The sequence below is a fragment of the Hibiscus syriacus genome, unplaced genomic scaffold (genome assembly GCF_006381635.1).
Source record: "Hibiscus syriacus cultivar Baekdansim isolate YM2019G1 unplaced genomic scaffold, ASM638163v2 tig00111582_pilon, whole genome shotgun sequence".
NCBI lineage: Eukaryota > Viridiplantae > Streptophyta > Magnoliopsida > Malvales > Malvaceae > Hibiscus > Hibiscus syriacus.
In genome coordinates this window covers 6,487,387-6,513,078 of record NW_024063126.1, presented here as the reverse complement: position 1 = coordinate 6,513,078, position 25,692 = coordinate 6,487,387, and the positions used below count along the sequence as shown (strand labels likewise).

Genomic DNA, 25,692 nt, shown 5'->3' with positions numbered 1-25,692 from the left:
AAGGGATGGTACAGGAAGATATAAGAAAGCTTACTATTCTGTACTGGTTAAAGGTCTTGATAATCTTGACCAGAAAATCTATAGAATAAAGTTGCCTGGAAATGCAAAGTTAGGAGCAGAAAAACCTAAATATCAGAATCATGTTTTGGTTTTTACTCGCGGAGAAGCTCTTCAAACCATTGATATGAATCAGGCGAGGCCAAAAAGTTTTATAATCATCCAAGTGGTAATGATTTTTTTAAGTGAATGCGATGACATCTCGCTGCAATTCTTTTCCAGAATAATTACTTGGAAGAAGCATTCAAAATGCGTAATCTTTTGAAAGAATTTAACGAGGATCATGGAGTAAGACCACCTACAATATTAGGAGTTCGTGAGCATATCTTTGCAGGAAGGACCGACTGAACATCTGGTGGCTTTATCTTATGCCTTGAAATCTCCATGTTGCAGTGTCTCGTCTTTGGCTTGGTTCATGTCGAATAAAGAAACGAGCTTCGTCACCATTGGTCAAAGAGTTCTTGCTAGACCACTGAAGTATGTTCTGATCTCTTACAAGTTTATCAGCTGGGTTTTCTTATAAATTGTATTGTACAAGTAATGTCCATGTTGGTTAGCAAAAGAATGTTTATTGGTGTGTTTTAGGGTTCGTTTCCATTACGGTCACCCAGCCGTATTCAATAGAATCTTCCACATAACCCGTGGAGGCATCAACAAGGGATCTCGTGACATCTGGGGAAGAAAATATATGGAAAAAAAGGGTAAATTGATATTTTATCCTTGAATTATTTTGGGTTTACAAAAAACTCGTGATTAATAATTTATCTAAATTTCAAGGATTAAAAATTAAACCTTTTTACTAACGTGCCACGTCATTCAACTCATGGCATCTAACGTCTCAGTGACCAAATCTTAATAAAACGATAACGTAAGTGATCATAACTTATGTTTTTTTTAATCCAGTAATCATAAGTTTATAAAACTCAAACAAAAGTGACCCAATATATAGTTTACCCTTTAATCTTTAAGCAAAACAATTAAGAAACTAAACAATTAAGAAATGTTTTTAATTTTTGGATATTTTAATATTTTTCTATTTTAAAATTACTTGATTTCTTTGTTAAATATTAAATAATTAAAAAATTATGGATCGAACTAGATAAGAAATCAATTAAGTTCATCTGTTACGTTATCATTCACACGAAAAATTTTACATCAGTGTTGTGGACTACTACGTAAATATAATGAATTATCACATCAGTATAATTAACTCTCACATCAATACTACAATGATTAACAATAATTTTTATTGATTAAAGGATAATATTGATAAAATTTATAAAATTTGAGGGATAAATCAATGCAATTAAAAGGAATAGCTAACATTAGTCATTTGGAAACAACTAAAAAAATAAAATTATTCTTAAACCGTTGCTATAACTGAGGTGGTTCTCGTGACCAAGGATCCTTGGCCCAAAATATTGCTCTGGAAGGTGCATGATAAGATTATGACACAACTATAACAAATTCTTATAATATAATATAATATAATATAATATAATATAATATAATATAATATAATATAATATAATATAATATAATCTAATCTAATCTAATATAATATAATATAATATAATATAATATAATATAATATAATATAATATAATATAATATAATATAATATAATATAATATAATATAATATAATATAATATAATATAATATAATATAATATAATATAATATAATATAATATAATATAATATAATATAATATAATATAATATAATATAATATAATATAATATCTAAGTATTGGTTTTATTTCAATATTATTTTTGTGAAACATAAAGTATATTTGTAAGTTTGTTTAGCGGTCATGTCCTGGACCGTTTAAAAAGGTTCTCATGTTCAATTCTTTTTTCATCAAAAATTATATTTTATTTTGTTGATCAATAAAGTGATAACGCATAGTTAAATTAGTGCAAAATATATATATTTATTACATAAATAATAATATATAAAAAGTAAATTCTTATATAACTTTGTGCAATATTATCTTAATAGTACTTCCAATAAAAATGTAAAAATATTTTGCAAAATATATAATTTTACCATAAATAATATAAATTTTGACACTTTTATTTCGAAATTATTATTTTCTATATGATTTTTAGTTTTTTTAAATGACTGGTGATGATTATAAGAATTAGGGATGTAAAATCATGTAATCGTTCAAGTTTCAGGTCGAACCATATCAGGTCAGGTCAAGTTAGATATGAGTTATGTCAGATCAATTCAATGGTTCGACTTGGATCAGGTCAGGTGTAGGTTGACTTAGGTTCGGGTCATTTTCAGGTTGATTTTATATAAGATTCAATTCGAATTTGGGTCGGGTTATTTAAGGTCGAACCAATATCAGTTTAGATCAAAATGGTTCATATTCGAAACAATTAAATATCATGTTAACTCATGTTCGGATGGACTTCAGGTCAATTCCCGTTCAGATCAGATTACATTATTGACAGATAAAATTCAAGTCGGGTCATTTTCGGGTGAATTATTTTCCGCCTTTCACAAACGTCTAGGATTTGGAGTAAATTACAAAAAGTATATATAATTACGGTCCAATTTCAAATAAAAGTATAATTTTAAAGACTAAATTGAACAAACATGAAATTACAAACTGAAATTTAATAAACTAAACAACACGCAAGGATCAAACTGAAATAATTGTATAGTGTAAAGCTAAACTTAATATAAAAATGGACTAAATTGCATTCATTTACAAAGTTGGTGAACAGAAAATTATAGTATTTGGAGATTATGATATAATTTATAGGGCTTGAAATAAAGTTTATGATGTGATTTATATGGTTTGAAATAAAGTTTATGATGTGATTTATAGGGTTTGGAGTAAATTAAAAAAAATAGAAATAATTATGTGTTAATTTCAGATAAAAATATAATTTTTAGTATTTAATTGGAAAAAATGAAATTACAAACTGAAATTTAAATAAACTAAACAACACACATGAGTCAAATTGAAACAATTGTAAAATGTTAAGTTGAAATTAATATCAGAATGGACTAAATCGCATTCATTTGAAAAGTTGGTGAAAAAAGTTTATGGGGTTTGGAAATTATGATATAATTTATATGGTTTGAATGAAGTTTATGATATGATTTATAGGGTTTAGAGTAAATTACAAAAAATAGAAAAAACTATAGGCCAATTTCGAATAAAAAATAATTTTAAGGACTAATAAATACATGATACATGCATTAATAAATAATAAATTATACATACATACATAAAATTACAAACTAAAATTGAAATAAATTAGACAAAACCTATGAATCAAATTGAAACTATTATAAAATGTGAAGTTGAAATAAATATCAAATGTATTAAATTGCATTCATTTGAAAATTTGGTGTACAAAAGTTTATAGGGTTTGGAGATTATGAATATGAGCCGATTTTGAATAAAAATATAATTTTAAAGGACTAATAAATACATGATACATGCGTTAATAAATAATAAATTATACATACATACATAAATACATACATACATACGTACATACATATCATAGATTAATACATACATGAGACATGCATTAATAAATTATACATACATGCTTATTATACATTCGATCAAACATACATGCTGCATATATTAATAAATTATACACGTATAATCATGCATTAATAAATTATACACATATAAGCATGCATTAATAAATTATACACATCATACATACATATATGGTATATATATCATACATACATATCATAATTAAATTTATTAATCTAACAATCATAACTCATAATTTGTTTTAAATTGTGAATAGTTGTTTTTATTAACTTTATCAATCACAAGTTATTAATTTAATAAAACTTTTGAATATATTTATAGATTACAATTTATAAATATAAAAAGTAAACATATTAATTTAAATTGGTCTTTATGCCCAAATTTCTGATTTTGAGTTCTAAATCGAAGATATTCTTGTTGCATTCCAAGATATGTTTTCATTCCCAAGAGATTATCTTGTTTGAAAATATTTGTTTCCTCTTTTATTTTTTAAATGTGAAAAATTTGTTGAAAAACAAAATATGCCTTTTATTTTAAACTTACAATTGAAGCAAATTAGAAAACATGAGTTCATTAAATATCAAAAGATATGTTATTCTAATCTTTCAAAGTTATAGTTCTTTGACAGTGAGAAATTTTTAGTTGGTTTATTTTGTTGAGGGGTTTGTTGATTTGATGATCATGTACACTGGTTCAGTAAATATTTAATTTATTTATATTCATTTTGTTTTCAATTCAATGAACATAATAAAAATTATTTTAATAATGAAATTTTAGTTACAATTAAAGGGTTAAATGAGATATTTTCTATTAATTTAACGTGACACATATCACTTCTTTAATGATAGATAACGGCGTCGTGCCCAATTTGTAAAAAAATTTAAAGTTTGATGTATATTATATAACTTTTGAAAGTTTGGTATAAAAAAGATCATATTGATATAATTTAATGTTTATTTATGAAATTTACTTTATAAAAATAGTGGTAATAAGGATGTTTGACATCCATTCAAGAATTTTTCCTTATTTATTATGTAAAAGTAATATATAAAAAATAAGTTTTTTTAATAGTATAAAAAGTAAGTTCTCATATAACTTTGTGTAATATAATCTTAATAGTATTTGTAATAAAAATCATAAAAATACTTGTAAAATATATAATTTTACCACAAACAATATAAACTTAAACACATTTATTTTGGGTTTATTAATTTTTGATATGGTTTTAGATTATTTTTAAAAAAAAAAGTTGGTGATGATTATAATAATGGCATGAAGAGGTGTCCATGTACATTATATTTGGATTATTTAGGTAATTACAATACTTAAAATAATATTGTTTACATGGTGGCACCCAAGTCGACAAATAACGTTTGGATCGTGCATCCAACTTTTTAAAATAGTTTATTTTATTTGTAAACTATAATTATTATTATGTGTTGGTATCTTAAAACTATAATCTTAATCAATAATCATTATGTTCATTGTTTTCTGATTTCCCTATAAATAGCAACGGTGTCAGCCCCTATCCTTCATCCACTTTTCTTTCTTTCTTTGTTCCCTTAATAATCGTTACATTGAAATGGCTCTCTCACGTCTCTCCTTGGCATTCTCCTTACTTGTACTGTCATTTATAGCAATTGCTTCGGCAGGCGATTATGGTGATGCTGCTTCAGCTAAGTATGGTTTTGACGGAATACCGGCTGACAGTCCTCAGGCAAAGCCAGAAGAAGCTCAAAAGCCTCAATACGGTGCCAAACCAGATTCCTACCAGCACAAACCGGTATTCAAAGAGAAGCCTGGTCATGCTGATGATTCATCAAAGTATGGTTTTGATGGAATACCGACAAACAGCCCTAGAGCAAAGCCATAAGGAGAAAAAAAACCTACTTATGGCACAAATCAAGACACCTACAAGCCAAAACTAGAAGGAGAAAAGAAGTCTACTTATGGCACAAATCAAGACACCTACAAGCCAAAACCAGGAGGAGAAAAGAAGCCTACTTATGGCACAAATCAAGACACCTACAAGCCAAAACCAGAAGGAGAAGAGAAGCCTAATTATGGCACAAATCAAGACACCTACAAGCCAAAACCAGAAGGAGAAGAGAAGCCTACTTTTGGCACAAATCAAGACACCTACAAGCTAAAACCAGAAGGAGAAGAGAAGCCTAATTATGGCACAAATCAAGACACCTACAAGCCAAAACCAGAAGAGAAAGAAAAATCTGGTTACAACAGAAACTCATATGTTGTAAAACCAAAACCAGATAACTACAAGCAAGCAAAGCCAGACCAAAAGCCTAGGTATGGAAAAGGTGATGAAAAGCCTTCCTATGGAACAAAATCAGAAGCAATGAAAAACTCATACTTGTATCCTGACCCTTGCCCGCCTCTGTTAGGCCTTGAACCAGGTTGTTTATTGGGCTGACCTTTCTGTCCCATTTATATTATACCCAATTTGCTAGGCTTGAACCAAAACAGTTCATTATGACCCAAATTGAATCATTCTAGTTTGACCTGAACTGAACCAATCTAGTTTGACCCTAGCCAAGCCAGCCAAATTATTGACCAAGTCTAGCCGTTAATCGAGCCGATATGTTGCCCGTTAACTCATTAATCGTTGACTATTGACCTTGACTTTAATCGACATTAACTTTTTTCATTAACCTCTACCCTAATATTTTTTATGGTTTCAAGTATGTTGTTGCAGTGCGTTTTGCCAAATTTAAACCTAAAAACTTTGAATTAAGTTCATTAACTAGAATATATATATATATAACTTCAATATTTTAATATGTTAATTATATTTAAGATATTAAATTGATCTAAGATTATATTTTATTAATGTACTCATGTTTTATTTGATCAAGTATCGACTAGATCCATCCCCTCTCATTTAGTAGACCTGTACGGTTCTCAAATTTAGAATGTTACTCGTTTGTTCCCGTAAAATTTTCTAAGTAGAGTTCATATTTGATATTTTATCCGAGTAGAGTTCAGTTTTTTAGAGAGAAGCAGAGAGAATTTTGAGAGAGAAAAAAACTGTAAGAAGCAAAAATGAAGGAAAAAGTAAAAAAAAAAAAAGGGTTTTTATACCCTTATACATACTATGCCATTTTTATGACCTAATCCACGCGTCCAACCCACGTCGAGCTTGGATCCGTGTTTTTCTAAAGATTTTTGGGGAAATCATAAGTGAAATCCCTACAATTTTCCCAAAAGATTCAAGTTGATCGGCATTCGTCATAAGTAGTTATCGTTCAGCCACTGACCATCATCTATGGTAACCAAAGACAACCAACATTCATCGAGAGTTGCACCTCGGTCTCCAAAGTCCAAATCTGAACATCAATTTGTCAAAAAATGGTTTGACTATAACGAAATAGCCAAAAAAATGTTCAAATCTCACTTCTCTAATTCACCGCTATCCACCATTGGATCACCTCGAATTTCAAGTATGTTTTTCTGACTAATCTTCCCTCCCTTCTTACCATTCAAATTTGACAACAGAGCTCTCCAACCGTAAGTCAAAAATAAAATGCTCTTTCTTAGTGCTTTCTCTCTCTCACTTTTCTTATTTTCTTTTACAGGTTTGTTCGTCGGCCTCCTCAATCAGAGAAGCATGCAAGCAAATAGAATATGAAACAAGTAGAAGTATTTCTAAAAAAAATCTTTTATTTATTTCTTATTTTTGAAATGAACAATGATTGGGCGTTTTTCCCGAAATATCACATATACCCTATATATTTCCCTGTCAGACACCCTTCAGACTATTTTCTCGATCTAATACCATTTGCAGTAAAGCGCGCCCCCTACAATGTGCTTTACGTTGATCTGGCGCCACGTAGGCGTATAGCGCGGGGCAGGGGTCGCGCTTTACCTTTAAATCTGACACGCGTCAGAAAGGCGCGCCCCTTACGGCGCGCCTTAGGTTTAATTACCCACCTACCTCAGTCGTTCACACCCCCACCCCCTCCCTATAAATATCTCCATTCTCAATCACTTTTATCACATCAAATCCTCTTAACTTCTCTCAAATACTCTTATATTCTCTTATAACTGTTTAAGGTATATTTTATTATATTTAATATTTTGTTTTTAATTTATTTAAGTATTTAAATTTTTTAATATTTTATTTATTTAATTATTTTTGCAGATATAAAATGGAAGGCGGTCTACTTTGCTTGGATGAAAATCATATATCGCGACATTTTGCTGATACGGTAACATTTTAATGTTTTAATTTAATTTAAATTATTAGTAATAATTTCTTTATTTATTTAATGTATGATTATTAGTTTAAAAATTAATTTTTGTAATTATTTGTTTTTAGGAGAGTATCGTGTATTAGATCCTTTTATTAGGAACCTTAAGTTAGTGATACCTAGCCGTGTCTTGCCGTATTTAGTAGAGGCTGGATTCGGTCACATAGGTAAATATGAGGGTCACTGTAAGATAGAACCAGACCTTATTGCTGCCTTAGTGAAGCGGTGGAGGCCGGAGACCCACGCATTTCATCTTCCATGCGGAGAGTGCACGATTACACTTGAGAATGTTTCTATGCACCTGGAGCTTCCGGTGGATGGATATGTGATATCGGGGATGACGCACGGTTCATGGACTGCTTTGTGCCGGGAGTATCTAGGACGTGTCCCGAAAAGTTTTAACGGTGGTCAGATACCGTTAAATTGGTTAGATGCCAATTTTCAGGAGTTGAGCGAGGACGCCTCTGATGATGAAGTTAAAATGTATGCATGGGCATGCATATTGCAGTTGATAGGAGGGTTGCTGATGTTAGACAAATTGCGCAACCAAGTTCACTGTATGTGGTTGAGACATCTTGGCTACTTTTATCTGGTCAGATCACTTAGTTGGGGCTCAGCAGTTTTGGCTTTCCTGTACACGAAGATGTGTTGAGCCATTGACTACAGGAAAAATACTATCGGCGGATGTCTCCTGCTGCTGCAGTCTTGGGTATGGTATATATTGCCCTTTTTATGTCTCGTTGTCAAGAACTCATTCGTATTTCCGCTACTATTGAGGTAATTATAAAACTGATTTCGTATATTAATCATTTTATACAGTGTATAATAAATTTTTTTCCTTGAATAGGTGGTCTACTGATAGGAAAAATCATCAGGAGCTACCTAATGATTTAGAAAAAAAATTAAGGTGCTAATATATCAGAAGGTTGGCACACATGTATGCATTTTAATGTTTAAAAATCAATTTTAGATTATAGTTTTATAATTAGATTATTATTTTGATAAAAATTATATATATTTGTTTTAGTTTGAATGAGTGACATATTCTAATGATGATGTGAGGATGGTGATCCCACCTGAGTTGAGGGGCTCATCATATGTTTGGATGGCGATGGTCCCTTTGATCTGTTATGCAATCGTCGAGTGGCACTCCACTGATCGCGTGCTCCGGCAATTTGGTTATTTTCAACCAATTCCGGAAGCACCTCACAATATGTACGAGTTGCATAGCACAGATAGACGCGGCAAGACCGATACAAATTGGCTGGTGAGGCATCATAAGTGGGTCGTGTTATGGGATGATCGACATCGGCGTCTTCCCCGTAGAGAGCCCTTTTTTACTGACCTCTTGATGGCTGCTGACGGTTATTATGAGTGGTTCAACAATAACGGGAAACTGTTTCTACTTTCCAATGATGCACGAGGGTAGACCTTTCAGCGACGTCGATAGAGACATTCACTGACACAACACCATCATCCCCCAACTCGTGGACGTAAAGCAGGTGCTTTCGGTTCATCCTCAATTGTACCAGCAGGACCTTTACAGTAGCCACCGTCTACAGCAACTTACATACCATAGCCATATGTGATGCTGCCATCGTCATTCCCTTACCCGATGCCGCCGCCGCCGTCACCTGGTTTTATGACCCCGTCGCCGCCACCGTCACAGAGTTTTATGACCCCTCTTGGAGGATATTATGGGTCTATGTTTGTAGATCTAACTTGGGGTTCATATACCCATATTTTGGCGGGTTCAACCTCATCACCCATGGCCGCAGCACAGACGCCTCCTGTACAGTTTTCACACTCAGGGATGTTTGGGAGTTTTCTCAATTTTCGCAGGCCGGTGGGATAGTTAGACATACACCTCCAGGGTCCTTATTCTATGGAGGTGCTTCATCGTCATCAGCTCCTCATCAACCTAGTGTAGCTGCTCACGACAACGACGACAACGATGGTGATGATGATGACAGCGAGGAGTCATAACTAGTGATACGAAGAAATCCTTCTCGAGACCGACAGCCACCGCCCTGCGGAACACATTCGCGTCGCAAGCATCGATAGATTTTTTTTTATATTTGTATTTAGTTGTTTATTGGACTTTTTTATTGTACTTTTTTTATTATTTATCATTTAATACTTACTTTATTTCATTAATTTGGTTGGATTTATTTTGTTAAATTTGTTGGACTTTTTGTTAATGTATTTTGGTTAATTTTGTTTATTACCATTTAATATCAATTATTGTAATTTGTTTATCATTTACCATTTAATACTTATTGTAAGTTTGTTGTATTTAAAATTATATTCAAATACCAAATTGTTATAATCACATATAACGCCAAAGTCCAATCTCATATTCTTGTATCGTTTTTTAATATTCATCAGCGGTTATCGAATGACATTAACTTGAAGTAAATTCAAATTAAAGTACAAGAATTCTTATTTGATAAACAACTACATCAGTTCCTAATCAATTGTTACTTGATGACAACAAAAGTGAACATGTTTTTCTAGTGTGTCCTAGGTTTCTACAATGCCCACATCTTCTATCTTGTCTAGATCTTTCTCGAATATCCATATCACAATGAATTCGATTAGATTTTGGACGACCACGCTCCCTCAATAAAGTTGGATTTGGTAAAATCAGAATCCAATCCTGAACCTCATCAGGGTCTTTGTCATTACCTATGAGGGAACTCAAATTCGTATACCTTAAAAACTTCAGATAGTAGGTATACGGGATCCACAAAACAGTTATAGTTTGACGTGTATGCGAGCAAGCTGCTATCACATGAGAGCATGGATACTTCAGAGTTTGAAAAAACCCGCAGTCGCACGTTCTATCCCGTAGATTTACTCTTAACGACACAGCTTCAATCCCTTAAAGAGGTCACGACAACTCTGTGATACGAAACATTTCATGCCTTCTAGAGAAGCTTGTTACAGACATTCAATTTGATGCCGTAATTTTTTTTGTAAATCTGCAACTAATCTAGGGTGATAAACATAACTCGATCATTATGGTATACATAGGAGGTTTCGAAGTCCACAATTATCCCATGATTCAACCTTTGCACTAGCCTAAACTAGCTTGGAAGTTCATTGTAAGATGCATCCCATTAGCCATGAAGTTTGACAATGACATTTTGATTTTCCAACTAAGCTTTTTTTATAGGAGACAATGTGCTCATACTGCGATTGTATAGCTGAAATAAACACATCAACAACTATATGAGAGCTTGCTTTTACCATGGGCATGATGGCTTGGCATATCACTTCAGAGTCCAAGTTGGGATGATCTTGGTTGACCCCTCCAGCACAGCATGTGTGAGGACCGTTGTATACTGTTAGTTCCCATCTGTTGTTTTTCCTCTTCCTCTTCGATATGCGAACCATCCAATTGCATCCATTTTCACGTCGGGCACAGTAGCATACATATTTTTTTGTCGTGGACCGGTCGACTCTCGATTGAACATAATTACAGATATTGTAATTTTTATAGCCATTATCGCTTTTTCTTTGCTTGAAAACTCCATGCCAAAAGATAACTCACCATTATTTATTGATGAGTAATATCCATAGTTACCGAGATGAGGCATATCCACAAATTTTGGCTCGTACATTGCACCATAATCAGCTTCATACATGTGTGCTGGAGGGTCAGCTTGTGACACATTTGAGGGAACTTCATCTACATCATCATCGGAGTTGAATTACGATAATTTTGGGTGAATGAATAGTCCAGTCTTAGCATCATCCGCACCAGGCTCACGAAGCGGTTCTTCTGGTGGAGATGATGGTTCCTTCATGCTCTCTACATTTAGGTCGAATAACCTACTAGTTGCACGTCTTCCCCTTGAACTATAAGGCATATCGGCATTGAGATCGAAAAAGCTCGCAGTTGAATGCTTCCCCTGAAGCTTGAAGCCATCGTGTCAAATGGAAACTGCATAGATTGTTGTGTCGATGGCATCTCCATATTAAGGTCAAATAAATTTGCGGATGAATGTCCCCCATTGAAGTTGATTTGACGACACCATGATGCGGTTTTCCCATTATGACATTAAAATTATTACACATTATTGTAGTCGGGTTATCAACTTGTTCAGTCAACCCATAGTGGGAGCTTAATGACTGACCCCAAACATCAAGCACTTGAACAAACTTTGCATACATCTCAATATCGGCGTCTGAATAATTACTTTGAGAATCAGCCATCATTTCAACATCTTCATTGTTCGATAGTTCGAACGCTGTATAAGTTAATGGCAACAATGATGTTGGAAATCTGTACTGCAACAACGACATTCTTCTACTACTTCCAACATGAACCTTCCTCGAAATCTTCATTATCAGCTCCTCAAGAGTTATGTTTCTCTTGAATGATATTTTAACACGTTCATTTGATACGAAAACAATTCCGGTTTCATCTTCTAGAATTTCTCCATCATAATAAACAATAGCTGAAAGTCGTGCCATTCTTAGAGTTTAACAGTGCGACAATATTATATCTGCAAAAAACAACTGAAACAAACCTGCTTAAATAAATAATATATGAACGAAAATATAACACAATAAAATTTTTACACATAAATGTAAATAATTTAAATAATATAATTTTATATTATTACATGTACCACAAAAATATTTCGACGTATGCTCTCTTTTTCCCATTGAACTAGAACAGAAATTAATTGAAAATAATTAGTATAATATTTTTTCAAATAATCATAATAAACAATAAGTATAATAAAAAAATATTATAACAAAATTACCTTATAACAAAAGATCGAATGAACTTCTAAATCAAATATAAGAGGATTGTCGGGTGTTATTTACTGGTTGAAAGGATTGTTGTAGTAATTTCTTGGTTGAGAGGGAATTGTGAAAGAGTTTACGGGGAGAGGGCTATTTATAGCCGAGAGAGGATGCTTTAAAGCCTAGAAGTTCGGGTAAATTATGCATGTCTGTGTTAGATCGGGAAAAATAGTCTGAATAGTGACTAACAGGGAAATATATAGGGTATAGGTGATATATCAGGAAAAACGCCCAATGATCTGTTGTTATTGCCTTTCAATCTCTCTCTGATTGCTTCTCTCTAAAAATTACTCCCATATTTGATTTTGCAAGCATCCATTTTATAAAACTCAATGTTCGAGTTTACAAAAAAAGGGATTTAAATCTCTATAACATTATTTTTATCTTTAGGTTGATTTTTGGATGAGGAAACTCTCTAATGATGATAGAGTTTATTTTGAACACAAATGTTGACGAGGAATGCTGGTGAAGTTCTCAGAAGAGAGGGCCACAAGTGCGTAGGTGTGTGAAGGTAGGTCAATCGTTGACGCGTAGTCTTCATGCGCACCAGATGGTTCCAGTTGACTCTGAATTCTTCTATAAGGGTGATGTTGGAGACTTATTGGCTTCATAGGGTTTTGGTTTATTTTTTTAGGTTTGGGCTAATTAAGCTGTAGTTGGTTTAGGGCTAAGGTTTTTGTTGTGATTTGGGTCTAGTTGTGTTGGGTTTAGGTAAGTTATAATATGTGTAATGGTTTTAGATGGATTGTGTGCTGAGTTTTGTTGAACAGTTGAATGATTTTATAATGTGGATTATCAGGCCTTGACATAATTGTATGTTGAAAATCGAGCCAGGGATAACGCAACTAAAATTTAAATAACCTCCATCAATCTAGGATATCATGCATATTATACTAACTACGGTAAAATAAAGTTGTCAGATTACCTTAATCTATGTCGTGTTGTCTATGATTTTCCATTCGATCATTAAATGTGTTGTCTTTTTGAAAGATAATCACCCTTTATACGTATTTATACACAAGCGAATCAAGAATGATTAACAAAATGCTAGTTCATCGTTTTCTAAAAAATATGTTTTTGTGGTTTTTGGATTTTGACGGTTGAAGAAAATTAAACATTTACCCTAAGCATATTATATATATAAATATATGACTTAGTTAGGGTTAAAATTAATCCTTTGTTTGTATATCATACTTAATTTAAAACTCTTTTAAATTAAATAATAACATAATTATTATTTATCTAAAATGCTTTTAAATAAATAAAAAAATAAAGTAGGTCTCTTATCTAATAAGGAATTCAAATTCATCCAAATCCTAATAAAATATTATTTAATTATATTATTTATCTAATATTATTTCTAAATCAAATAAATAATAATAATAAACAAAATGCTATATCAAAAGAATATGAATTTAACTTATTTAAATTCGAATAATAAATAATCTTTTACAATATAATTTAAAATAATCTCATTATATTAAATTATCATTTATAGTAATAACCACGACTATTATTATTCATTCTTAGTGTGTGAAACTAAAGGTTCAATTAACGTTGGCAGTAGATAAAATCTCATTTGATCATACAAGTCATAAGTGGTATTTAGCAAGACATTATGACTACCCAAGTTAAATGAAAAGCTCATGATTCGAGACACCCTTAATGCAACTTATGCCATAATCATTTTATCTCACGATATCTTGATAGAGTATAAGGTATGGAAAATGTCAACCTTATATCACTCTATCTTCAGTTTCTCGATACTCAATTAAAGTGACTAAACAAATGATATTGATCTCTATCAATTCATTTGAGCACATCCATACATTTCTCAATCTCAATCATCGATGGTCCCTGAGATATCCCTCTTATGATAAGAGGGATAATTTCCATCTTAATCACTCACATCTCACTACATGAGTCATGTCATGTTCAAGCATAACCTTTATAGTTGTCTGATTAAAGACGATGTTTGGTTATGTCAAAACTTAACAATCATCATGTTGAGAATTGTAGTAATTTCAAGTCTAAGGGTTTAATGACATAACCGCTTGAAATTAATATATAACTTTAATCTATGTATTAATCTCAAAACGAGTCAATCCAATATTTGTTCTCGACAAATACATATGATTTTGGTTTGAATCTCATTCACATATTTATCTCATGAATATCTATCAAATTTCATATCAATCTTATTTTACTATTTTTCCCACAATAATGACTGATTAGGGATATTTAGAATAATTAACAATATTATTCAAGGATATTAATAATAAAATTTCACACTAATGATAATAATAAAAACCAATAATCAAAATATCATGTCAATACAATATGTTTAGGGAACTAATGCTAACACTCTATGATAAACAAAGAATAAATAAATAAATAAATAAATAAATAAGAAATTTATTTATTATTATTTAGGGAAAACTACTTAAGATACCACTGAATTTTACTCGTTAACTTGTTTATATCATTAAACTTTCAAATTTTCCAATTATAACATTGTATTGTAGTTTTACATTCAATTATTTTACTCCATTGTTAAGTCAGTAAGGAGACGATGGCATGGCTAATAGTTGTTGACGTGGCTCGTCACACCAAAACGGTATCATTTTGCTACGATTGTTTTGATACCTAAAACGATGTCATTTTAGACACTAAACTTTAGAGGTGTATAGATTTTGCTAATGAACTTTTAAACGATTTTTTATCATTGCACTTTTTGGCCGCCACCAACAACCAAGCACCACCCGCCATCGATCATATTTTGTGACAATATCAATACCAAAACATTTGTATTTCACTACTCTTTCTTTCCCTAAGATTGGTTTTTCACAAAATTCACTCAAAATCGACAAAAATCCATTTACAAGTTCAACATATTAATAGTTCGATCTCTTTCAATAACCGTTCGGTGAGGCTAATTTTGAGGTATGTTGTTCATCTTCGCAAAATAACGCTTTTCATCGTTTAGATTTTCGAAGAAACAGTCCAAATCTCGTATATCTAATAAAACTCCAAACATCCAAAATATGATAGATTTTTTTATCTAATTTACACGATTTTGAGTAGATTTCGTAAAAAAATAATTATATGAGAAGAATGATGAGTGAAATGAAAACATTTTAGTACTGTTTTTTCCGTGAAAGATGATCAAGGATGAGCAGCGATTGACTCTCAACGATGGCCAAAAGTGTAGAGCCAAAAAAGTAATTATAAATACTCATTTTCGTCCCGACTTTGATTAAAACTTTGAATTATAAATTTCAACGTTTTTTATTTTGTTTGATTTTCTAATCAATTTCTATTAAATAAATAACTAATATATTTATTTTATTTTCAGATTTTACAAATCATCAAGCCCATTTCAAAGCCCAATTGGATGCAATATATCAAAATACAAAAAGGAACCAATCAGGGGTACCCTTTCACCAGCTGTGTGGAACCTTCCCATTGGTCAAGACTTATCTTTTAAACCCTATTCTTTTAGGGATATAAACGGATTCCAAGAGAACCCTAAAAAAGAAAGAAAAAAATTGAGGGTTGGTCTCTAACTTTAGCAGCCTCAACTGTAGGTCGACCCTTGACAGCCCCATCGAACGATTACCTCCAGCTACCTTCCCAACCGTCGAACTGCCACCTCATCACCACCACACAATTGTTATCTTTTCCGTTGAACCATATCTACAAATCAACCTTCAAAGCCACAACTAGGGTTTCAAATATCGATCGCATTTTCGATTATTTCAAATTTACCGTGATTCAATACAACATTCGAATGAAAAATGAACTTGGAATAAATCGAGTCTATTTTGAGTAAAAATGGTATGTTTGTGTATTTTTTTTATTTTCAAATTTCTTTTAAATAAATGAATTTTATTTTTTTCACCTTTGATTAGCCAATTAGCGCAAAATTTTGTAGGTTTGCTCGAATGAGGTAGTAATCAATTATACCTTTTATTTTAGTTTAAATAATAGCAATGTGTATAATTTCTTTAATAGCATGTTTCATTATTTTATTTGATATCTTATAGCATGCATATTCGGTTTATATAATTTTGTTTATATGAATAAAGATGTTTCTATGAATAAAGAGGGAACATTATTGTATATAGAAGAAATAGATGGGATAGACTTCTCATTGGAGGATGTGCGAATTATGTGGTTTCTTCTCAAAATAGGGAATGTCCCCTAATAAATATTTTGAGATAAATTAATCAAATTTCAATCAAAGGATCATATTTTAAATTTTGACTCGAATCTACAAATTCCACTATTTCGACAACATATAAGCGTCTAGGTACTAATTTTGGACGTTGTGAGGTTTCTATCATTCTCCATGCTTAATCGACTATTAAACCCTTAAAAATGAATCTTTGGTAAACATAGACTAATTTTTATCTTTTAAATAATTTTTCTTAAAATTGTTTTAAAAGATGTTTTAAGGTTTTCGACTTACCTAACTCAAAGGTCGATGTCGAGTCCAAATTAAATTAATCAAAAATCCATTTTTTAATAAGTCATAAATTAGAGTTTTCTTTTGAAAAGAAACCTCGTTTTAGAAAAACATTATGATATTAATATTTTTAAAAGTTCAGTGGCAAAATCGAAACACCCTAAAATTCAATGTTTAAAGCGATATCGTTTTAGACATCTAAACAGTGACACCAAAATAACGTTGTTTTAGTGTGGTATGCCACGTCAATAATCGTTAGTCATGTCATCATTCTGGTAGTGGCTTAACAACGGAGTGACATAATTGAATGTAAAACTAAAGTTTAATGCTATAATTGATAATTAAAAATTCAGTGATATAAATGAGTCAACAAACAAACTTTAGTGGTATCTAAATGAGAAACATGGATCAAACAAGACGGATGAAGTATAACAAAATGGGTTAAAACAAATTGACAAAAACAAAAGGGATAAAAAAGAGGTCAGACAAAAATGGAATATTACAAGGGGTAAATGCTGAAATTGACAAAGATATCTTTTGTATGTTACTTATTGACGAGAAAGTAATAAGATTAAGTTAGAGTTAATATTAATATATATAATATATGCTCGAATTCAGGTTGATTGATGGTTCAAATTACTCATTTTTGGATTGAACTCTATGATTATCAAGTCAAATTTAATTTTCTTTTCCTCTTTTTAGTTTAACTCAAATAACTTTTGGATAACCCTAAGCGTTAATGCCATTGGCTTGATTACTGAATTTTGCATACTCCAAATGGAAGATTTGTTCCCCTTTTGGATTTTAGAGAAAATATGAAACGTGTACACCTGGACCAAGGGGACAGATAGGGACAATCACCCGTAAATATTTAAAAGTATCATATATTTTAGATTTTTTCTATATATTTTCTATTGAAAATATATTTTCGTGTCCTGAAATTTCATAAGTTAATCCCTTTCTAAAATTTTAGAAATCCGCCTTCTAACATAAAATCATTCCTCCTTTCCTAACTAAAGGGAGAAAGAAGAGAATTGGTATGGATCAGAAGTTATGGTGCCCTCTCTTTATTTTCAGTCTCCTCATAAAAATATGGTAGGCTTTCCCCTTATTACTCAATCCATGGCTATTTTTTTCACCACAGAAAATGCACAAACAATTCCAAGCCAATGGGAAAGCCTCAAAAATATTGTTTTCCATGACCAGAACCTGAAGCAAATCACAGTCGGATTCTATTTTCCTATCGGACTAATCAATAAAAAAAGATGGCTCAAAATTAAAATCTAAGTAATTGATGCTTAAGTCTCCTCTAGCATCAGTGGGATGGGCCAATCATTTTCTCAGGCACCACAAGATTGTCGAATTCTTCGCATGTGAGCACACCACTGCTCAATGCTGCTTCCTGCAAAAGATTAAACACAAACAAGTGCAGGAAATTTTTAACATTTCAGCCACCAAAGAAAAGGATTATGAAAAACGTTTATCGTCTCTGCTATGAGCATAACTTAAGTGAACTAAGGGCTCAATAGTTAAGATTGTTGTCGGTAACTACAACAAATATTATACCAAATAAGGTGACGAGTCATTGCTAACAAATCTCACCTTCAAAGTGCAGCCTTCCTTGTGTGCTTTCTTGGCGACTGCTGCAGCATTGTCGTAACCAATTTTCTGACAGCAAAGAAGTCATTAGAGATGTGTTCAACATGCAAAGACTTATTGTGGAACAACTGATCTTAGATAGAAGCAGGGATGAAAACTTACAGGGTTCAAGGATGTGATGATGAGAGACTGCAAGACCATTCAACACGGCATGCAACATATGATCATTAGCTTGGCAATCTATCATACGGTATCAAAATACACTTAAAATATCCGGGATGTAGCATTGACAGACCTCGTGCAGTAATTTTGAAATTCTTTCCCTATTAGCTTGAATTCCCTTGACGCAGTTCTTCTCAAACGATGCAGATGCATCACCTAGCAATCTTAACGACTATAGCAAAGAACGACGATCAAGAGTGAATAAAATGAACAACTCGGAGAAATTTCAAGGCATGTCAAGCATATAATTGTCAAATCTCAAATTCTAAGAATATTTTCAATGCAAAAACTCACATAATTCATATGATTTAAAAAGTCTTAGGTAATAAAGAATTTGGCCTTTAAAGTTAGAGCAGAAAATTTACATATTCGGTTTTGGAGGTGTTGAAAGTATATTAATGAAAATTTCCAATAACTTCTGTAACAAAAACACATACGTGCAGGAGTGCAGCAGCAATCATTGGCTTGAACACATTCAATTCAAAGTGGCCATTTGATCCACCCACTGTGATAGCCACATGGTTACCCATTACCTGCAAGAAACTTTCCATCTTGTTAGAAACTGATAAAAGAAATAGACAGTTTAACCACAACAAAATAAATTCTCGAGAGACAATACCATCTAAATATGAAAATAATAGCAACATAGATTTACCTGGGCACAGACCATAGTAAGAGCCTCACACTGGGTAGGATTCACCTTCCCCTGAAACATGATGAGTTCTGTCAAACAAATGAGATTATATGGGAAGAGAAATAGTCAACGAGTACATAGAATACAAAGAAAAAGGGAATTTTCTGATAAATGAATCCATAGAAATTGAGATAAGAATCTTACAGGCATAATACTGCTTCCTGGCTCATTTTCAGGAAGAATGAGCTCACCAAGGCCGCATCGGGGACCACTGAACAAGGAAAATGATAAAACCATCAGAATAATGCTAAACCAGGAAAAAAAACAAAGGTTATCCAAGCTGCAAACAAACCTTCCCAGTAAGCGTATGTCATTAGCAATCTTCATCAGGGATGTAGCTACAGTGTTTAGGGCTCCACTAGTTTCAACAAAAGCATCATGTGCAGCCTGATTAAAGAAAAATAAATATTCATGCATGTGTAACTATTTTGCATCACAAGTTAGGAGACATAAAGTGATAATCAATTCCTTCAAACTAAACCAAAATAGAAAATAAATAGCTTAATCAGAGAGAGTTAAGAGATTCACCAAATCTTCAAACTTATTTTCTGCTGTGACAAATGGCAAGTTTGTTTCCTCAGCTACAGAAGCAGCTATTTTTACATCAAACCTAGATCAATTTTAACATTGGGCACTGTCAAATTCAGCATGAGACAATCTAAAGGTTCACATTTAGCAGTTATGATATAAATAATGCTCTCAGATAATGGTTCATTCTTCATAATAGTTTCATTTTTAAGGTTCACATTTGGCCAACTTGGTGATAACTACTTCATTCCATGACAACAGATGCAGAATCCATAATATGAAAATAATACATAGAAAGTGTCCACAGGTGCAACGGCTTAAACAAACTTTCAATAATCGATGAGTATCTCTGAGCATAAAGTATAAGAGATGAAACATGAATTATAACTTACAAGAAAAGTAAAATCATAAATGGCTAGGAACTTAATAAATCAGAGAGTAAAATCAAAGCAACCGGATAAAATAAATCACGAATATGGCATCAGAACAAATCAAATAAAATTGAGAAAGGGGAATAGACAAAATTACAAAATCAGAGAAGCATGCTTCAAGGATAACAAACATACCCTTTCTTTGTATTCAGTCCTGTCCCCACAGCAGTACCACCTTGTGCAAGCTGTCAAATAGCACCGTATATGTCAGTAGTCAGAATAGGTGAGAAGGAAAAAAACGGGATTGCATCCATGATACATGCGTGGAAGGGTGCACAAAACTCGATCAATTCCATACTTGACCTATAACAATAAAAAACCATATAATAATAATTAGTTGTCCCTCATTGTGGTCCCCTCGCTAAGCATAATTGATCCCAAAGAACATAAAAGAAACTGCAGAATGAGCTTACTTGTGTAGTGTAGCCACTAAACTCTTGACCAAGAGTCAAAGGTGTGGCATCTTGAGTGTGAGTGCGACCAATTTTGACGATATCTTTGAATTCAACAGACTAGTGAAAACAACACAAGAAAAATTTAACTAGGAAGTTTGAACTCAACCAAGATGAAAGTTCACTGGTATATGAGAAAACGTAAAACAAAATGACAGTGTTAAGGTTTAATGGGCCCAGTAGCATATATGTAGATTCCAAAGCAAAGTAGATAAAGAATAGATCATCTTAAGAGACCATAATATTACAGAATAAAAGACAATAGCATTGGCAAGAGACATGTTAAAATAACTAATCAAACAGTCAAAAAGGTAGAACTCAAATAAGAAAATATCAGCATCAACAATCGGGTAAGGCCAGGAAAATCCCCTTTCTGGCAGTAGATGCTGATGTCTTAATTAATGTGAATAAGGACATAGGGGAAACAATGGCATGTAAGGTATAGATCTCCATTTAAGAATAAAAGAAAAGAAAAGTGAGAATGAGAGAGATTTCACAAACCATAAACTAGAGGCCAAAGTCAACAGACCTGTGAATGTAGAGCAGAATGCAAAACTTTCAATTTGGGTATTAATCTTGAGTTTATTTCTGTAGCAGCTGCAATGTGCATTACCTGGAGAAAGAAAAAAATGTAGAATAAGTAAAGAGGCAGCTCAAAACTTACCATGGTAAGCCAAGGACGAATAAGTTGGTGTAAGTGAATTCTTTTTTTTTTATAGAAGTTGGAGGTCTCATTAAAAACTCCCTTCGTATTCGTTCACATACTAAGAAGTATATTAACGAACACTGGAAGGAAGAAAAGAGTACCTCAAAGTTTATTAATAATAATACCCAATACAAAAGATAACACCGGATTATCCTCCTATGGTGATATACACCATTACAACAAAACACCTTAACCTCATATAACCTCTTCCAAAATCACAGTTGAATCACCTATTTCTAATTACACCTCCATCAATAGGATTAAAACAGCGCAAGAGAACATAATAAAAAGAGAAGCAACACCTACAACCATATAAACTAAATCAAGCCACAATTAGAGAGACGAGATCTATTGGGATTCGTCTTCTTCAGGAGCCCAAGAGTTTGGCTTGAATGAAGACTCTATCTCATGCACCATGATCTTGAAGGAGTTGTCACCAACCTTCAATTCCAACGTCGCATCAATTCTCGCTCCAGCCTTTGCGAGGACTTGAATTTTTTCCCGATCAAAGGATAATGGTGATTGACAGCTTTCATCGATTGCTAGCAACTGACCCCAACTATCAGCAATGTTCTTGAAAGTATCTCAATTCCATGCGTGAAACGGAACACCCTCGCAGATTAACCATACTCGGCGACACTCCAAAACCAAACTCTCTGACCAAGCTTCTACTATGGAGAACCACTCTGCGAGAGTCTCTGATTTATCGTTCTTCACACTTCTCAATGAAGCAGAGTCTTCGAAAATCATTAATACCGCATTTCCAGCAGCTCTCATTAATGAGAAGCCAGTGAGGCCCTTCGCATGCATTTGTCTAGCGAGATGACCGATTTTGATAAAGTCTTTGTACCACCCCACTAGACAATTGCTCAACACCTGAAGTTTTTCTTCATCTATAACGCCTTCAACTTTATAATGATTCTTACTCGAATCATCTTCTATCTCGGACTTGCGGAGAACCCCTGTCGAAGACTTTCTCCAATAGGAATGACGAGGTTTGAATTTAACCAAAAAAACACCAATTTTGCTACCGTCGATGTAAGAGCCATTCATTTTTGAGGTCACTCTCCTTGCTTCTTTGATAGAAGCGAAGCGAATGAAACCAAAGCGAACTCCTTTTGAATTTCTTTTATTTGGAATAAAAGCATCAAGTACCCGATCGTGGGAGCAAAATAAAGATCCAAACCTCTTCCAATGGATCTTTTCTGGTAAATTTTCAACAAATAACATGTAGCATCCAGACTTGTCATTACTGAAGCCCTTTGTGATGGACTCCTTGGTTCCCTCGAGGACACCATCTACTGCAGATTTTCCATTGCAACACTCATTTTTACCAGACACATGAAAACTAGGAGATGCTACAGAAGCTGAATTTGGCATTGACAATAATGGAGGAACAGGATCACATCCATACTTGTCTAAACCATCAGAAGCTGTAAACATTAATCTAAAGAAGGAAGAAACCAATAAGGTATATGGGTAATTCTGGCTTACAGTCGGGAATGTGTCGTTAGAAGATTGAGATCGGTTCACATGATCATTTGGGTGCACATACTTTTCACCACGCTTATGCCCAAGGATCTCAGCTGCTCTATTAGCAATAACCTGAAAATTTCCAAAAGTCACAAAATAAGCTATAAAATTTACTATAAATGCTTTTCTCGGATGAGAAAGAATCATCATTTCATTCATGAAGTCAATCAAAAATCAAAGCTGCAACGACCTCATTGGCGTTCATGTTACTCTGGGTGCCACTACCAGTTTGCCAAACAACAAGTGGGAAGTGATCGTTGAGTTTCCCTTCGGCTACTTCATCAGCTGCTTGCATTATAGCTTTCCCAATGGTTGGATCAAGACCATACTCCATGTTAACCTAAATAAACAAAACTATTACAATATATGCAAAACACTTCAACATTGACAAATATTAGGATTCATTTATCAGATTAGACAAGAACCTTGGCGGCACATTTCTTGAGAACACCAAAGGCACGAATAATAGGTTCGGGCATTCGTTCACGCTCACCCCCTATATCAAAATTCTGCAAAGATCTCTGAGTCTGCGCTCCCCACAATCTATATAAACCATGGCAACATAAACCACAAGTATAACTACTACCCTCTTTTATCTAAAAAGTTCTACTAGTGGTGCGAATGAAAAAAAGAAAAAGAAAACAGTGATGAGAGGGAGAGACGAAGACGAACTTATAAGAGGGGACATTAATGGGGCCGAAAGTGTCTCGTTCCTCCCGAAACGACGTGGAGTAGTAACTCCAGCAGGTGGTGTAACGGAGAGAGGTGGCTAGCTGAGAAGTGGTAGATCCAGCTGACAGTCGCCGAGATACCATGTACATCGCCATTTCGTACTTCAAAAGGGAAAAAAAAACTTTATCCAGAGAAATAATAAAAACCCAACAAAGCAATTGAACGTAAAAGAAAAGAAAAACAATACCCGAGATCAAGAGTTTGGGAGTATGGGTAGTGGAGAATGACAGATACAGGGAACGGGTCAATGAAATCGGGGATGGAGGGTGACTTGTCGCCGGAGTTGTGGGGAATGTTTCTGGGTTTTTGGAAGGAAAACAAATCAAATCAAGCAATAAAGAAAGAACTGCTCTATGGGTAAGCTTGCTATCTTCGTCTTGGGCTTCCGTATGGGTCAAAGGTGGGCTATGGCGACTTTGTTTAATGGAGATTTTTCATCATCATTCCCTTTGACAATGGCTGTTATCCTTCACGGCAATCGATTATGACCTTAACATCCCAATTTACAATACAAAAGTCCTTCTAACTTTAAGATTTCAATCTTTATTAGGAGTTTAACTAGGGATGGACATGGGTCGGGTTTCGGTTAAATCGATCCGGCCCGAAAAATATATATCATCCATCTTATCCGAATCCGACCTGATTTTATGAGATAAAACCCGAATTCAATCCGATCTGACTCGAAATAATAAAAATTATTTTTTTTAATAAAAATAATGATTTAATTGAAAAAATAATATATATATGGGTATTATTATAATTATTCCTAAATATATAAGGTAAAATTAAATTTTTTTAGGTTGGGTCGGGTCGGGTATTTTTTACCCTAAACCCGAATTAAATTCAGGTCCTATGCCCATCCCTAAGTTTAACTGAACATAACGTTTAATATTTTTTTCATAAATATTTGAATAATAATCATTTATTAAATTAATTTAATGAGTATAAACAAATTTTTTATGTTCATTTAATAAATGAATGAACACGAACAAAGTCTATTTTGTTCTTTTATGTTTACGAATAAGTTCATTTATTTGTTCGTTTATAAACCCGTTTATTGACTCATTTATAAGTTTGCTTATTGACTCATTTGTAAGCTCATTTACTCGGTTCTCCTCTTTCTTTTATTTTCTTATATTTTAAATATTGGTGAGGGTAAAGACTAAATTGAACATAAAGTGAACTTTGAAGTTCAAATTGTGAAACTTAAGAAAATTAAGGACTAGTGGCATAATTTTATTAATTTTCTTTGGCTTGCAAATAAAAAGATAGAAATAGAGTGTTGGCCGCTGAATATTAACCAAAAGTTAAACGAACATGTTTACGAACACTAGACGAACGAATACTAACATCTTCAAAAATAAATAAATAAACACGATATTAAAAATTTAAACGAACACAAACACAATACTGAAAATTTAAACGAACATAAATACCTTAAAAACAAACGAACATAAATACCTTAAAAATCAAACAAACAAACTCGAAGACAACTTCATTCCTTCAAGCTTGAATCATGTACACCCTTAATCTTCATTTTACAACGTTGACTCATCTTATCGAATGTGTTCATGTCAGTTTCTGCAAATTGTAATATCTCAATATTGAAGAACAGGGGAAAAGCACAGTCTTTACACGCACAAG

General features: G+C 32.9%; 2 protein-coding genes across 2 annotated transcripts; one reads left to right on the top strand and one right to left on the bottom strand.

Moving 5' to 3' along the window:
* Positions 1 to 5,176: 5,176 nt before the first annotated feature.
* On the top strand, positions 5,177 to 6,025 carry LOC120165400 (adhesive plaque matrix protein-like). Its single transcript, XM_039174930.1, has 2 exons — positions 5,177 to 5,396; positions 5,529 to 6,025. Exons 1-2 carry the CDS (start codon positions 5,177 to 5,179, stop codon positions 6,023 to 6,025), a joined length of 717 nt encoding a protein of 238 aa, XP_039030861.1.
* A 12,252-nt stretch (positions 6,026 to 18,277) lies between these two features.
* On the bottom strand, positions 18,278 to 24,327 carry LOC120165500 (fumarate hydratase 1, mitochondrial-like). Its single transcript, XM_039175005.1, has 18 exons — positions 24,236 to 24,327; positions 23,989 to 24,149; positions 23,742 to 23,859; positions 23,507 to 23,656; positions 23,278 to 23,388; positions 21,607 to 21,690; positions 21,039 to 21,137; positions 20,880 to 20,928; positions 20,761 to 20,812; positions 20,195 to 20,276; positions 19,959 to 20,053; positions 19,811 to 19,877; positions 19,628 to 19,678; positions 19,410 to 19,505; positions 19,046 to 19,144; positions 18,913 to 18,939; positions 18,754 to 18,819; positions 18,278 to 18,553 (listed from the first exon to the last, which is right to left on the bottom strand). The coding sequence occupies exons 2-18, from the start codon at positions 24,141 to 24,143 to the stop codon at positions 18,467 to 18,469; spliced, it is 1,488 nt and encodes a 495-aa protein (XP_039030936.1). The 5' UTR covers positions 24,144 to 24,149; positions 24,236 to 24,327; the 3' UTR covers positions 18,278 to 18,466.
* Between the last annotated feature and the right edge of the window lie 1,365 nt (positions 24,328 to 25,692).